The 17,706-nt window shown below is 41.5% G+C and overlaps 1 protein-coding gene across 1 annotated transcript in view; it reads left to right on the top strand.

Annotated features, from left to right (window-relative positions):
• Positions 1 to 17,706, top strand: part of LOC311059018 (lysophosphatidylserine lipase ABHD12-like) — a 37,060-nt gene that overhangs the window by 9,223 nt on the left and 10,131 nt on the right. Inside the window, exons 3-8 of the mRNA XM_084076592.1 lie at positions 12,806 to 12,927; positions 15,160 to 15,265; positions 15,938 to 16,057; positions 16,292 to 16,322; positions 17,034 to 17,079; positions 17,265 to 17,394. Of these exons, the coding sequence (XP_083932718.1) occupies positions 12,806 to 12,927; positions 15,160 to 15,265; positions 15,938 to 16,057; positions 16,292 to 16,322; positions 17,034 to 17,079; positions 17,265 to 17,394 (555 nt within the window). The remainder of the gene's footprint in view (positions 1 to 12,805; positions 12,928 to 15,159; positions 15,266 to 15,937; positions 16,058 to 16,291; positions 16,323 to 17,033; positions 17,080 to 17,264; positions 17,395 to 17,706) is intronic.

Genomic DNA, 17,706 nt, shown 5'->3' with positions numbered 1-17,706 from the left:
TTGATGTTTTGCACTTGAGATGAGTTTAGTCCCATTTGACTGCTGAGGAGACAACTATGGAAGGTTGTCAAGGACAGCCCGGGGAGGTGTGTGTGTGCGTGTGTGCGTGTGCGTGTGCGTGTGTGTGTGTGTGTGTTCGTTCTCATTATTTCACAGCAGGCTGACTGAGGCCGGCTCAGCGCTCGCGTCAGACGGTAACAGGTCAGGGTCAGAGGTCATGTCTGTCACTGTCCGACGCCATGCGCTGCACATGTACTCACACAAACTGTTTTTCCATGTTCTTACTTTTTAAGAAGTAGCTGCTCTACCTTTAATGGGGAGGGAGAGAGAGAGATTATATATATATACATTTTAGCACACTGTCCCCTTGACAGGCGGCAAGTGCAAGTGTAACAATAATCTGGTTCGCTGTCAGGCAGAAACCAGCTAACTCCATTTTTCCATGAATCAGTGCTATTGAACACCCTTTACGTCTGTGTGTTGATTTAAAAAATATTGAATCAATGAAAAGTATTAAAAAGCGCTTCTGGCAAAACCAGCTAACTCCATTGGATCCTCAAACGTTCTGCTAAACCAGCTAACTCCACCAAAGGGGGGTGGAGTTAGCTGGTTTTGCTGACTCCAGGCTCCACCCCCTTTTGACCTCCAACCTCATTGTGAGCTTGGAGGTCCATTCAGCTGTTCTTATCAATGATGAACAAAACCTCCTAACTCCACGTTGTTGTTTTTTTCCTGAAAAATGAACATTTTGGAGTTGGCTGGATTGTGCCCGACAGCAGAGATATTCAGTGAAATTAGGTATCTGCATTTAGACCCATACTAAGTATCAGGAAGTGGAAGTGGAACCCTACGGGGGCAGAGCGTCTCGGAAAGCAGTCAGGGGTTAAATGTCTTGGCCGCGGGGGACCTTCTGCTTCCCAGACGGCCTCCCTACCACTAGGCTACGACTGCCCCCGTGTAAGAGATACGCACAACAGGAAAGCTGAGATGGTGACTGCGTAGGAGAGACACAGTAGGCAAGCTCAAAGCCGAGACAGCGTAGGAGAGACACGCAGTTGGAAAGATGAGATGGAGACAGTTTAAGGGGCGTTCACACTGAGCACTATAACTACAGTATATAGATAACTATAACTATCGTTCACGGTTGTATTTTTGTATCGTTCGTTGGTGTTAACTCTGCCCTCTAGACTTTTTTAAAACTATATGTTTACAGTTTTTATCGGACAGGCAGGCACTAGGAAAGCTGACAGGGAGACAACGTAGGAGAGACACAGGAAATCTGAAATGGGGACAGCCTAGGACAGAACACTATGCGATTGTCTTGAATGTGCCCCATCGGAAGTCAGACTTCCGGTGGGACTTCCGGTGGGACTTCCGGTTTTATGAATGTTACACATTTGAAAACTTGGGAAATGGGACCTTCTGCATAATGAGTACTTTTACTTTTTGTACTTTAAGTACATTTTGATACCAATACTTTTGTACTATTGCTGAAGTAAATTTTTAATTCCAGACTGAATTTTTACTTAAAAATGTGAGTACTTTTTTCACCACTATTTAGGTCTCGAGTCCATGACTACGCCAAGGTTTTTGACTTGGCAAGAGGGTTAGGAACCTGGTGCTAAAGCAGCCTGCTGTGAGCAGATAGACACTTTTGTCTCTGGTCAGTCAGCACTGCAGTCACAGTTATGGTCAATTAACAGTGTTCTGTTTGTACCCGTTACTTCTAACAGCTTGTAAACAGACACATGCAGGTACTATACAGTGTGTGTCTGAACACTTCTACACAAAGCTGATTAAAAATTACCGACTTGCGCTGCGGGTAGGATAGAATATCAGGGCTTATATTGGGTTACAGTTCAGGTTCACACACACACACACACGCACGCACACACACACACACACACACACACACACACACACACACACACACACACACACGCGCACGCCCACCCACTCTCTCCGCCCACTCTCTCTCTCTCTCTCTCTCGCTCTCACTCACTCACTCACTCACTCACTCACTCACTCACTCACTCACTCACTCACTCACACACACACACACACACACACTCCGTCGCTGTAAATGGTACATCTACAAGCTCACAGCGTGCCCACAATGCATTGTGAGCTTGTAGATCTGTTTAGGCTAGTGTTTTGTGGTGTTGTTGGCCACCCAGGAGCTGCAGATAATTCTGATGTTGAATTCCCAGCAGCTGTACTGAATGGCAGCTAGAGAGTCACTGAGTCTACATTGATGTATTGTTTGTTTTCAGTTCCGTGCCAGATACTGTAGGTGGGGTTTACCATATAACGGTCATTCACTTCACATATATCTTATAAGTTGTCAGTGATAACGAAACAAAATCGTGAAAATGTGTGCAAATCTTTGAATATTATATATTTTTAAAGCCAACATTTTTAACTCAAATCTTTGCTTCTGGGGATCCCCTGGAACAACATATTTTGAGATGGGGCTCAGCGGCCAAATACATATAATTTTGGGGGTCCTTGACATGAAGTTTGAGCACCACTGATGTAGTAACATAAGGTTTTCAGAACTGTTAGGATTTAGAAGAATTTTAGAATTTTTAGAATCGGTCTTAATGGGTTAAATACCTTTTTCCAAAACGTGTCGCTGAGCGTATCGACACAACCAATTGCTAGTATATTTGTCTTCATGTGAACATGTTGTTTGATACATTACCATTTCACTATTACTTTTTAACCAGTTAAACCCCATATGCTTACAGTAGTTATCCGGGGTACCCCAGGGCTCTATACTTGGTCCGCTCTTTTTTCCCCCACTACAGTCTACACACACTATATTTGATGAAAATAACGCAACGCATTGTGAGCTTGTAGGTTTTCGGTTGTTTGTTTGTTTGTTTGTTTGGCTTCAGTTGTGCTCCACTCTTTTACACTTATATTCTACCCACCAATTGTCGTTCAACTTTATTTGTGTAGCATAACACTATACAGTATGTTCATACCTGTACATACAGTATGTGTGCACATTACGCACCTACTACATACATACATATACTGTATGTGTACCGTACCGTAGATAATTTAATCAGAGTCGCGTTGAGGTGACAATCTTGGGGAAAGAGGAAGTGTGTTATTTTTATTTACAGAACAGAGAGTCCGTTAGTTCTAAAACCTCCCTGTTGATAAGAATAACAGTGATAATTGATGACAATGGCTTTTTGTGTGATTGACACTCATCCACTTGTATTAACATGTTACCGAGACAAAGTCTCAGAGACAGGAATACAGAATGACAGTAATGAGTCAGAGTTTGCCACACTCATAGAATAACATTTACCTGCTCATCGACGGCAATGAAAGAAGAACACTCAATAGCCTTGTTATTCCCCTCTACAGCTTCACATCTAAGCCACTACATTCACGCATTGTGAGATCGTTGTCTCAGCTACTGTAGGTACTGTGCTGTACGTCTGCTTATAGATAGATAGATAGATAGATAGATAGATAGATAGATAGATTAGCACACTCACATAAAACAGGAGTGATCAGCCTGAGAGCAGTGTCAGTTACCACAATGTAGAAAATATTCACACCCTTGGAGATGAACAAACAAAAACATCTTAGTGTGGATTTGGCCTCAGTCCAGACTGTGTGTGTGTGTGTGTGTGTGTGTGTGTGTGTGTGTGTGTGTGTGTGTGTGTGTGTGTGTGTGTGTGTGTGTGTGTGTGTGTGTGTGTGTGTGTGTGTGTGTGTGTGTGTGTGTGTGTGTGTGTGTGTGTGTGTGTGTGTGTGTGTGTGTGCGCACGTGCTGCGTCACATGCTGAGTCAGTCCATAGTTATCAAGAACAACACGGTTCTTTAGTCCCTTTGTCCTGCGGTGTGTCAGCATGGGTGTTTAAACCACCAACAATAACTACTCAGTCAGAGTCCATACAGATTAGGCAGCAGTTCAGTAAAGTCACCAAAAAACGTTGCACAGTATTTACATTAACAGTGCTTGAGAGGAGGAATTCAACACATTCCAAAGAAGCAAACTGTGACGATAGGCTCTATGCACATCTATGCCATATATTATCACTTCCTTCACAGGTGTTACCAATGATACTAATGAAGGCTCTGTTCCAAATTTAGTCGAGCACAGTGGTTTCCACGACCCCCATAACTCTCAGAGTTACACACCTGTAAGGGGCCATTTGGAAGCCCATGAGGGTCCCTGGACCCCAACTGCAGACCCACTGGTGTAACAGAGTGTTACCAGTGAGCCAACATGTACTATATCAGCAACCCTGACTCTGTTTGACCAGAATGGAACAGAGCCTTCATTAGTATCATTGGTAACACCTGTGAATGTCTTCATAATATGGCTGCTGTGAATAGAGCCTAAGCAACTTCAACCTAATGGTGTTGTTGGCGGACCGCCAAGGGGTTTTTGTGGGAAGAGAAATGGTTATTCTGGTGCATTTCTATAGTGCCTTTGTCCAAAGTGCTTTACAATGTGCATCACATTCACCCACTCGCACAGGAAGCCACGCAAAGGCACAGACCTGCTTCATCAGGAGCAGCTAGGGGTTCAGTAACCCAGGGGGTCGCATGGGGATGGAACCGAGAACCTTCCGTTTCCCTCGTGGCCACTCTTACCTCCTGAGACACTGCCGCCCGCCAAAGTGGGAGTAGAGTAGGGGAAGGAGCTAGGTTTGGCTCACGGTAGAAGACTCAATGGGGTCGACTGGTCTTTTTAGATTTTAACCACTTTAACCATTATTTAATACTTCTATTATTTTATACTTTAGCTATTCAAAAATAGCAGATATACAAGCTCAAAAAGCGGCACCGAGTGCAGCGCTTTGAGCTTGTAGATCTGCTATTTTTGAAAAATCGTGAAAATGTGTGCAAATATTTGAATACATATTTTTTAAGCGAACATTTGTGAAATGTTTTGTTCCAGGGACGCCCAGAAGCAAAGATTTGAGTTAAAAATGTTGCCGTGCTATGAGCTTGTAGATCTGCTATTTTTGAACAGCCCAAAGTATAAAATAATGTTTATAGCTCAAATCTAAAATGACACAGATGCGTTACCACAAAATTTGGCTCAACATTGGGTAAAAATACATTCTCGTATTGATGAATTGAGTAAAAAGGACCACAATGGAAACAAGCCCCTGGTGCTTTTTTTGTGTTATTATTTTATCATAATAACCTTTAACTCATCCACTGCCACTGACGTAATAAACGTAATTATTCCCGTTTACCAACCCTGCCACAGACGTAAAAAACGTAATTATTATTATTATTATTATTATTATTTTTTTTGACCCAAAGAGTTTAAGACCAAGGAGATATGATTTTTCGAAGGAAAAGACTCCCATCCACTTCCTTGTTAACTTAAAGCTTAACAATTCTGTATCTCAGCTCCTGAGTACTTTTTTTTTTTCAATGAAAAATCTCTGGCAGTGGGCAAACGCGGCCAGCAATAAGTCTGGCAGTGGATGAGTTAACTGTACTATCTGTACTGTCAACAATCTAGTTAATAAAGTATTCAATCAATCAATAATTCATGTTTAGCCACGTCCATATGCTGGGGCGAACATTTGCAAAACTAGCTACAAGCTCACAACGTCTTGGGATTGTAGATTGGCTAATTTAGAGATTTGGTGGGGGGACTCCGGTCAACTAAGTATATAGAGTTAAAGTCAGGTTAAAGCCGTTCTCTGCTGTGTGCTCTTATGTTGTGTGCTTGTTTTGGTTCCTCTTCTCAACAGACGGCTGATGAGGAAGGAAAATGAGGTTAGAAGTAAGGTGTCACTGCTGACTTGTTGAGGCCAAAGTCAGTTTGCCGTAACCCATTCAATCCGGGAACACATCATTTCTAGATTTCTTTGGCTATTCAAAAATAGCAGACACATGCAGCTTGTAGATCTGCTATTTTGGAAAAACGTGAACATTTACGCAAACCTTTTGAATACATATTTTTTGAATTGAAAATTTTTAACTTCTTTGCTTCTGGGGGTCCCTATTACAACATATTTTGAGATGGGGGCCCACGGCCAAATACATATAATTTTTGGGGCCCTTGACATGAATTTAGAACCACTGATATTCAATATTTTGTTCCAGGGACCCCCAGAAGCAAAGAGTCAAAAGTGTTCCCTTTTGACGTGTAATTGAGGCATAAGCTGCGGTTACCCGGTTGGTTGGTTGTAATAAAAGTAGAGGAGAGAAGACGTCAGGACCAGGTTCCCATATTCAGCCTTTATTCAGAGCAACAGCAGAAGGAGCCAGGAGCCGAAGCCCCTGGCCTAACAGCTTCACGTCGTGTGACCACTGTACTCGTACTGAGTTACATTTTAGTTCAGCTTTTATAACACAATAGCTTCACATTAGAATGCAAACGGTTCATGTTGGGTGGGGGTCAATGAGAGCCCCACCTGTTGATCAACGTCTTTGAACATTAGCAAATGCTGTGGGGGAGCTAGACCTGATGGCACCAGGTTAAAGGTCCTTACATACCGGCGAATATAGCGAATATACGCAAAATTCGGACTCGTTCCGAATAATTAGAAGACGCTTTTTCGCTTCGCTTTTTCGCTCCATGTACGGAGCCATTGACTTTATAAGGTTTTAAAAAAAAACACATTATTCGCACGAATAAATCGCCCCGGTGTGTAACAACCTTAAGAATAGAATGTAAATGCCACTCACACCTAGCAGAGCCCCTTGATTGTCTATGCAAGCACCTGGTTCACAACACTCATAATTCTGCTTACTTAGCAAGATAACATTTCTATCTGATGTTTTACCTGAATACTGTTTCATAACTATAAGCCATACAGGCTAATACACGACACTTTAAAAGAAAAAAAATATATATATATTCAAGTATTTGCACAAATTTCACGATTTTGCAAAAATAGCAGAGCTACAAGCTCATGAGCTTGTATATCTGCTATTTTTGAATAGCCAAAGTATAAAATAGTGGTTATACCTAAAATCTATAATGGCACAGATGTGTTCCCGCATTGAATGGGTTAAAAAGATGAACCGCACTCCCAGACACAAAAAGTTTAATTTCTTTTGTAAAGTGCACTGAATGAAGTGGACGGTACATGCAGTACATGCATGTGTCCACTAGTCAGTGTGACGGTGAAGAGTGTGCTGTATCTCTTAGCTCCTCTTCTGACTAGGAAAGCTGTCACGGTCATGAAGTGTTTAATTGTCATACAAATAACTGAAAAGCTACCCTGGAACAATGCACACTGGGAATGCATGCCACGCCGGTTTATGCAATACCAATTTTACTTGTTGTGCTTGTTGCCGAACGAGCGCTTTTGAGATTTTTTGAGAAGTGGGCCCTGATCCAGAAAAGGTTGTGGCCTTGGACCTCTTGACCTCTTGTCTGCTATATACCAAAAAAAGTACTCAAATGTTTTACTTAAGTAAAAGTAGCAATACCACAATATAAAAACACTCTGTTACGTAAAAGGCCTGTGTTCAAAATGTTACTTGAGTAAAAGTACAAAAGTATTGGCATCAAAATATACTTAAAGTACCAAAAGTAGAAGTACTAAAATGTTTGAAAGTAGCCGATCTACAAGCTTACAACGTGTCGCGATGCAACGTGTTGTGAGCTTGTAGATCGGCTATTTTCAAAGAGCCAATGTATAAAATAGGGCTAAGGTGGTTAATGTATGTTTTATAATATGATAAGTTATATGTGCAAAGTAACTAGTAACTAAAGTTTTCAAAAAATTGTAGTGGAGTAAAAGTATAATATTTGCCTCTGAGATGTAGTGGAGTAAAACTATTGGAAATTGGAAATACTCAAGTAAAGTACAAATACCTCAACATTTTACTTAAGTAAATGTACTTAGTTACTTTCCACCACTGCTATATACAGTCCCACTCCCAGTGATTAATAGCAATAAGAAAGAATATCAGCAGAAAAAAGCGAGGAGAGCCAAGAGCAAGCATCGTAGAATCTGCACTGTGAGAAAGCATAAACACATAATACTCCAACAGAATGTGACTTATTTCATTCTCTCTGAAATTAACACACTCAGACTTGGCTTGTCAGCCCCTTGTGCCCTTGAGCTAGGCACTGAGCCAGTAACCTGCTACTGGAGGCAATGATTTGTGTGGTTGACATTGCGTACTGACCTCTGCTGTGTGTGTGTGTGTGTGTGTGTGTGTGTGTGTGTGTGTGTGTGTGTGTGTGTGTGTGTGTGTGTGTGTGTGTGTGTGTGTGTGTGTGTGTGTGTGTGTGTGTGTGTGTGTGTGTGTGTGTGTGTGTGTGTGTGTGCGTGCGCGTGCGTGTTGATAAGTCTAATAATGTGAAATAAAATATGGCAACTGAATTGTCTGCTGAAAGCGTGATGCGGCCATGTATTACATAATAGCGGTTAATTGATATGTCATTATATCCATTTGAAAGAAAAAACTCCCGCACACTGTCTTCAAATGCAATTAAAAAGATTTAATGGGAATAACTATTCCATTAAAAAAAGTATACAGGTATATACATATGAAATAAAAAACAATTATTCAATTAAAAATGTAATCGATAGAATAATAGCTAATACAATAATGCATGTTTGCAGACCTGTTCTGTATGGTGTCCTGAACTCTCTGCATAGTGCATCCCAGTCATCAGCTAAATGTATTAAAGCGGGATGGATTTCCCAGAATCCCCGGCAGGTAGAGTGTATTTGCACACTCCTATTGGCCGGATTCTGGCAGGAAGCACTTAGCTGTGTGATCCAGCTCTTTAATGTGATTGATAGAGTAGAGAGACACCTAGAGGCTCTCTCAAAGTGGGTGCCAGGGGTGCCGCAGAATACTTTGATAATGTTTTCAATTGATCAATATCACTTCAGTGTGGAGTCTCTCTATACTTATTAAAACGGACCTGAGTTGCACTGTACTTGGTGTGTTCTTTTTCAATATACAGTACACCAACTGTCTTTGACAAAAAAATGCCGATCTACACTGCCTGTATGTTCTGTCTGTCTGTCTGTCTGTCTGTCAGAACCACAGCACTGTCAGTTTGGGGCCTCATAACAACGAAGACAATAGTAAATTGGAGTAAATGATTGAGTCTGATTCAATAATTTACAGTTCTTTGACATACAGATTAACCCATTAGATTTCTTTGGCTATTCAAAAATAGCAGATATACAAGCTCATAGCGCGGCACCGAGTGCCGCGCTATGAGCTTGTAGATCTGCTATTTTTGAAAAATCTTGAAAATTGTTTTTTTTTTTTTTTTTTTCAAAAACTGTTAGGATTTAGATTTTTTTAAAGAATCACCTCAGGTCTTAATGGGTTAATAAAAGTGTTCTCAGTTGATTCAATCTGGGTATTGGTAAAACTGAGGCGGCAGGATGCAGAAATAGCATGTCTGTCTGTCTGAACTACAGCACGCTGACACAGTGTGAGTGAGGTGGCTCTGTCACAGCGGCAAGACCTATTTTTAGGATTGTGTGTGCGCGTGTGTGTGTGTGCGTGTGTGTGTCACCAACACAACGGACGCACTTGCTGTTCATTCTACAGCGTATCACTGTATCAATGAACAGCCCTGAGTCTGCACTTTCTCCACTACATCGGTATGATCATATTCCCCATGGAATATATATATAGAGTTTTCAACCATTACGACAGTTTGTGTACTAATGATAAAGTGTGACTTGACTCCACACATCAGGTTCCATTAGGAGATGAGCTGGCTCTCAGCTGATAAATAGCACTGTTGTTAAGTTGAGGACAGCCCTAATCTATAGTGCGTGCTATAGATTAGGTCTGTCTGTCTGTCTGTCTGTCTGTCTGTCTGTCTGTCTGTCTGTCTGTCTAATGGTGACATTCATATTATCCTTTATTATTTTAAAATCTGCATCATTGCTTTGTTGCTGAAACTTCATCGGTACACATTTCCACACACGCACGGTATGTAGATCCAGAATGCATGATGTTTAGCCGGCCTGTGTGTCACGCAGTGGTGTAAAGTAACTAAGTACATTTACTCAAGTATTGCACTTTCACTTTACTTTACTTTACTGGAGTATTTCCAATTGTCTATACTTTTACTTCTACTCCACTACATCTCAGAGGAAAATGTTGTACTTTTACTCCACTACAATTATTTGAAAACTTTAGTTACTAGTTACTTTGCAGATATAAATTATTACATTATAAAACAGACATTAACCACTTTACCCCTATTTTATACCTACAGTAGGCCTTTTGAAAATAGCCGATCTACAAGCTCACAAGATCTGCTTGTAGATCTGCTATTTTCAAACATTTTACTTTTGGTACTTTAAGTACATTTTGATACCAATACTTTTGAACTTCTTCTCAAGTACATTTTTAATTCGGGACTATTACTTGTAACGGAGGTCTTCTACATTGCAGTAGTAATACTTTTACTTAAGTAAAACATTTGAGTACTTTTCCCACCACTGATATCATGTCTTGTTTCGGTTCCACGTCACAAAACGCAACTGCAGTTTTGGAGGTTCTGTGTTTTTTTCCATGAGTCTCAGTTGTATTTTTATATTTGCAACCACAGCAGTGCAACATCCCAGACCTTTAGTCACGTCAACAGACTAAACAGCAAGGAAGTGCAGAGAGCACACAGTAGGAGCCCAGTCAGCACTATACTCTTACTTTATACAGTCAGCACAATAAACTGGTACAAAGGTCAGACAAGCAGAACAAGGTTGTTCCTGGGGGTTAAAGGTCACAGACAGCAGAGTGAAGTCGTTCTAGTCCTCCTGGGGGTCACTGGCGCGTGATTTGGGAACCAACCGGAGCTTTGGGCAAACCACGCCCCCGGAGGTGGTACAGTAATAGAATTATGCATTATTTTATAATAGGCTCTATGCACAGCAGCCATATTATCACTTCCTTCACAGGTGTTACCAATGATACTAATGAAGGCTCTGTTCCATTTAGTGTAGCACAGTGGTTCCCACGACCCCCATAACTCTGAGAGTGTACAAATGGAACCAAATGGACCCTTACGGGTCCATTTGGTTCCATTTGTACACTCTCAGAGTTACACACCTGTAAGGGTCCATTTGGAAGCCCATGAGGGTCCCTGGACCCCAACTGTAGACCCACTGGTGTAACAGAGTGTTTCCAGTGGGCCAACATGCACAATATCAGTAGCCTGGGATCCAGCCTGCTTCGCTACGAAACCATGTCTGTCTGTCTGAACCACATCACGCGGACACACTGTGAGTGAGGTGTCTCTGTCACAGCGGCCAGACCTATTTTAGTGCGTGGCACTCGGTGCCGTGCTATGAGCTTGAATATCTGCTATTTTTGAAAGTGAAAGTGTAAAATTATGGTTACACAGATGCGTTCCCGGTTTGAATGGGTTAATCAGATGCAGACTGTAGGGGGTTTTAAAGTGTGACAACGGGTCAATGTGTTTTCATCAGAGTGCAGGCTAATGCTAATGCCAGGCAACTCCACTGATGCTAAGTAGGGCTGCAGGAAAAAATCTATTCGATTTTTTTTTCTCCATTATTTTTGTATAATGATATTTTTGAGAAGTGGCAAGTTCTGGACTGAATCGGAAAAAAATCTATTTTGAATCGGAAAAAAAACACGTTTTTGAATCGAGAATCGTTTTTAAAAAAATCCCCAAAAATCGTAATCGTGACCCCAATAATCGGAATCAAATCGTGAGATAGCAGGCGATTCACAGCCCGAATGCTAACCATGAGGATGATTTGAAGCTAATGTTTGACCCAGATGCGTGTGTGTGTGTGTGTGTGTGTGTGTGTGTGTGTGTGTGTGTGTGTGTGTGTGTGTGTGTGTGTGTGTGTGTGTGTGTGTGTGTGTGTGTGTGTGTGTGTGTGTGTGTGTGTGTGTGTGTGTGTGTGTGTGTGCAAGGTGAGCTCTCAGTGCTACAGTATCTCTTCTCTCTCTTACAGTTGTTTGCATTATTTATAGTCTCTGTGTCCCTCAGATAACCTTGCACGTGTGTGTGTGTGTGTGCGTGTACTTTTACTTGTATCACTATACTTGTGAGGTCAAATTTATACTTTAATATTTTATAAACGGACACTTTTCCTGGTCCTCAGCAGAGAAATGTGTGTTTTATGCTTAAGAGGGAATTGTCAAGGAACCGTTAAAATACTAAAGTATCCCAACCCACCTCAGTCCTCAGCACTTGACCTAGATATGGCGACCATGCAGACAAACCTTGGTTATTTCTCCTCATGCTTTGGCTTGTTTTTTTTTATTGACCACATTGTTCAAATGTAATTGTAGATAGCATGTCATTTAGACAGATGCTAGGTTCATTGTTTACCTGGTATCTTACGGTTTCCATGTACAGATTGCTATTTTTGATAGTATACTGTTTAGACTGATGCTCGGTTCTTGGTTTACCTGTGATCCTATAGTTTACTGAGGCGCCACACTGTCTCTCTGCATTTGATGCATGAGTTTACCTTTGCGGAATGCCTACATTGCAAATTGTACACATCTCTCTCCTCTCCTATTTTCAAAAGCATCTCTCAATATTTGGCCTCTTTATGTGTTCAGTTCTTGGAAATGATGACACAGACATAGCTTTAAAGTTTTTACATAATCATGAATACTAAAGTTCTCTCTTTCTTGTTCTCTCTGTCTTTGCGTGTGTGTGCTTGTGTGTGTGTGTGTGTGTGTGTGTGTGTGTGTGTGTGTGTGTGTGTGTGTGTGTGTGTGTGTGTGTGTGTGTGTGTGTGTGTGTGTGTGTGTGTGTGTGTGTGTGTGTGTGTGTGTGTGTGTGTGTGTGTGTGTGTGTGTGTGTGTGTGTGTGTGTGTTCAGGTTATCCATGGTGGGCCGGTTGAAGCGGCTCTTCTTGTGGTTACTGGGTATTTACATTGCCATCCCCTTCATCGTTAAGCTGTGTCCGTCCATCCAGGCCAAGCTGGTCTTCTTAAACTTTGGTGAGTATGTTTACCTTTCATATGAACAACCACACTGTACAGGGTTTCATATTAACAACCACACTGTACAGGGTTTCATATTAACACTCATACAGTACAGGGTTTCATATTAATACTCATACAGTACAGGGTTTCATATTAAAGGGATTCTACAAATGCCTTCTAAACCAGTAGTTCAAAAAAACGTTTTTGTACCAAGGACCCCCAAATTGATATATATGTGGCCGCGGACCCCCATCTGAAAATGTTTTGTGCCAGGGACCCCCAGAAGAGAGGATTTGTCAAATCTTTTTTCAAAAATAACAAATGTACAGGCTTGCAGTTCGGCACAAAGTTTATGACCATTTATGACCATTAAGGCAGGATTTCTCCCAATTTTTGTCAGTGATACAAATAATGTTCATTTCTAGTTCCCACTTCTGAGTGTTTCCCATAACATTGTCTTGAAGCCATCTGTATAGATGGGCTATCAGATTCCTTGTCATCTCTCCCTCCACGTTCAACATAAAAATATTTTCTAGATTTTAAGGCAATTTACAGATCTGCTCCCAGTTAGTATTTGTTTGTAAATAGTGTCTTAATTGAAGAAATCTAAAGTCCATCCCTGACGAGCCAAATTCTTGCTGAAGCTGCATATACTGTATGACTTCAAAGTTTCCCCTGAACAAAGCTCATCTACAATGATTAGCCCTTTGTTTGCCCATCTACTGAAACCAGTATCTAATTTACTTTACAAATTCTGGAATGGCTGCTATCTTCATCACTCACTGGATATAGAATTGAACAAATTTAGTTTATTTTTTTTTATAGACAACCATGTTTTCATAGTGTATGTAATCCAATCATTATCTATAAAAAATGTTCTTCCATTGTGCTTGTGCTTAAAAATAGCAGCCCCTCCAATGAAATGTTGGGACAAGCATTCTGTCAGTGTGTGCTTTTTAAGTGGTTCCGTAGCACAGCCTGTATGGAGGAAGCATTAGGGCTCAGTGTGAGACAACAGTCTGTCTCCAGAGCCTAGATCAACCCGGGGGGGAGCCAACTCAGGTGTAATAGCAGCAACAACAGATGAAACACAGGAGTGGTGCTGGTAAAGGGTGCCAGGTGCTGAATAGGTGCTTTTGGCCATTAAATATGGGAACGCATCTGTGTCATTTTAGATTTGAGATATAACCATTATTTTACACTTTGGGCTATTCAAACATAGCAGATATACAAGCTATGAGCTTGTAGATCAGCTATTTTTTTGAAAAATCGTGAAAATGTGCGCAAATATTTTTTTGTGAACATTTTTAACTCAAATCTTTGCTTCTGGGGGTCCCTAGAACTCAATATTTTGAGATGGGGGTCCGCGGCCAAATACATATCATTTTGGGGGTCCTTGACATGAAAAAGTTTGAGGACCACTGATAAAAAGAAACTGTTAGGATTTAGAAGACATTTGTAGAACCCCCCAGAAGCAAAGATTTGAGTTAAAAATGTTGTAGCACCTGTCAGGTGCCAGGTGCTATAGGGTCATGGTGGTGTCGAGCATCTCTATACGAACACATTTAGCCCGTGTTCGGGTGGAGGGAAGCCGGGCGGGGAGGGTGATATTTGCCACTATTAAATTGTGGAGAAAAGGGGGTTAAAATAAAATAAAATAAAAAAAGATTGGTACAGGTAAGACGAAAGCCTCATTTGTGCTTTTCTCTCTTGTACGACTGTGTGGCATGCTGCAAATAGATGATTTACATGATGCTAAATGATCAGCTTACAGTATGTTTATTATGCGTATGAGTGGCTGTGAATGTCACATACTGTGAGTGATGAACCTCTTAACCCATTAAGGCCTGAGGCGATTCTTAAAAATGTTTTCTAAATCCTAACAGTTTTTTGAAAAAGATCTAAAAAAATATGTTTCAAGATTTTTCAAAAATAGCAGATCTACAAGCTCATAGCGCGGCACCGAGTGCCGCGCTATGAGCTTGTATATCTGCTATTTTTGAATAGCCAAAGACATCTAAAGTGACACAGATGCGTTCCAGGTCTTAATGGGTTTAACCATTCTGGAAGAGACGTGGCCCGTTCACTGACCCGTTATTGTGTGTGTGTGTGTGTGTGTGTGTGTGTGTGTGTGTGTGTGTGTGTGTGTGTGTGTGTGTGTGTGTGTGTGTGTGTGTGTGTGTGTGTGTGTGTGTGTGTGTGTGTGTGTGTGTGTGTGTGTGTGTGTGTGTGTGTGCGCGTGCACAGTCAGGATGCCCTACTTCATTGACCTGAAGAGGCCCCAGGACCAAGGGTTGAACCACACCTGCAACTTCTACCTGGAACCAGAGTACACAGTGAAGATAGGAGTGTGGTAAGATTCTCTCTCACTTGTTCTCATGTTTTTGTTTGGTAGATGTCTTTTTCTTGACCGCAAATGTACGGAATGTTATTTAGACGGCATGTTGTTTAGTTCAGACTGTCTGTCTTTGAGGCGCTACATTATTCTCTCTGCACTAAGGTGACTAATTACCTTGTTGTTTATTGACTAGAGTTCAGGTTTACTCCGCTTATTGTGATCACACTTGTAAGTCGCTCTGGATAAGAGTCTTCTAAAAGTCTTCTAAATGCCTAACTTGTACATTTGTAAATCAGTGGTTCTCAAACCTTTTCATGTCAAGACCCCCCAAATGAATAAGTATTTGGCCGCATACCTCCCCATGTATTTTATGCCAGGAACCCCCATACAAAATTTGTGTTGTTAAACGACGACGAGTCGCGATATGACGCATTGTGAGCTTGTAGATCTGCTATTTTGGGCTGTTAAAGTGGTTAAACTGATTTTGATATCTTTTTTTTTTTTATGTTGGGCACCCTCTGGAACCCCACTCAAAGACCCCTGGGGTCCCCTGGCCCCACTTTGAGAAACACTGTTGTAATGTGTGTGTGTGTGTGTGTGTGTGTGTGTGTGTGTGTGTGTGTGTGTGTGTGTGTGTGTGTGTGTGTGTGTGTGTGTGTGTGTGTGTGTGTGTGTGTGTGTGCGCAGGCATACGGTGCCAGCAGTGATGTGGAGAGAGGCTCAGGGGAAAGACAAGCTGTGGTATGAATCCACTTTGAAATCACACCATCCCATAATACTCTATCTCCATGGAAACGCAGGGAGCAGGTACACACACACACACACACACACACACACACACACACACACACACACACACACACACACACACACACACACACACACACAGTGACAGCTCTCATAGTATCAAGTAACAATATTTACAAAACACACACACATGCGTAGAACTCTGTGTATGTGTCATTAACTACTGTACTATACGTGTGTGTGTGCATATTGTGACCTTTGACCCATATAAACCTGTCCTACTTGTCTCTACAGGGGTGGAGATCACAGAGTGCAACTGTACAAGGTACACACACACACACACACACACACACACACACACACACACACACACACACACACACACACACCTGTGTACAATATCGGGCCCCCAAATGATCTGCAAAAACACTAAGATCTTAAGATCTTAATGATAACATAAACATTAATATTAAAAAGTGATACCGTTAAATAAGACCTTAGTTCCATTGATCCAAAGTGGAACACAATGGATAGATTTGTTTTGTTAAAATAAACATGCTCTGGAAATGCACGCTGCCAACCCATCTGACCACTTAACACGGCAGCCGCTGGATTTTTTTTTTTTTTTCTTCTTTTTTTTGGGGGGGGGGTTAACGAAACAACATGAAAAGCTTCTAATGAATATTTTATAATCAATTAAATTGATTAGTCAGATTAACCACTGTATTATACTTCATCGTATGATGGGTGGTGTGCTAAAATAGTGGAGAATAGGCGATCTACAGATGGGCTATTTTCACGATTTTATTATCATCGTTCAGTAACCGTACTCGAGGCAAAAGTTTTAAATAATCGTAATATTGATTTGAAGTCATATCTCCCTGTCCTAAAGTCACTGTAGATCTGCTGTTTTACGCAAACTTGATGTCATGTCTCTCTCTCTTTCTCTCCCTCTCTCTCTCTCTCTCTCTGTCTCTCTCTCTCTCTCTCTCTCTGTCTCTGTCTTTGTCTCTCTGTCTCTCTGTCTCTCTCTCAGGTCCTCAGTTCGTTTGGCTACCATGTGGTAACATTTGATTACAGAGGTAGGTGGATGTTTTAGCAGTGTTGTACTACTGACCAGTCCTGGCAGCTTATTTTCACCATTTTGACTCTTAACTGGAGTTTTAATCTAATAAGTTATCACTTCAATGACAGTTGTCCCGCTTTTCTGACAAGGACAATTTATTTAAGTTTGATAGTTACAAAAAAAAATTGTGTGTGGTTGCAGGTTGGGGGGACTCCGACGGCAGTCCGTCAGAACATGTGATGACATCAGATGCTCTGTTCCTCTACCTGTGGCTGAGGGAACAGACTGGGAAGAAACCTGTGTACATCTGGGGACACTCACTGGGAACAGGGTACAAACACACACACATATATACACACACACACATATATTCACACACAGACACCTTGTCCGGTGTTGGTCGTTCACACATGTAGCATGCAACAGGAGAATAGGGTCTATTCACAGCAGCCATATTATGAAGACATTCACAGGTGTTACCAATGATACTAATGAAGGCTCTGTTCCATTCTGGTCAGACGGAGTCAGGGTGCTGATATTGTGCATGTTGGCTCACTGGAAACACCAGTGGGTCTACAGTTGGGGTCCAGGGACCCTCATGGGCTTCCAAATGGCCCCTTACAGGTGTGTAACTCTGAGAGTG

The sequence above is a fragment of the Gymnoscopelus microlampas genome (genome assembly GCF_963454915.1).
Source record: "Gymnoscopelus microlampas genome assembly, chromosome: 13".
Classification (NCBI taxonomy): Eukaryota; Metazoa; Chordata; class Actinopteri; order Myctophiformes; family Myctophidae; genus Gymnoscopelus; species Gymnoscopelus microlampas.
This window is presented reverse-complemented; position numbering and strand designations above follow the sequence as displayed.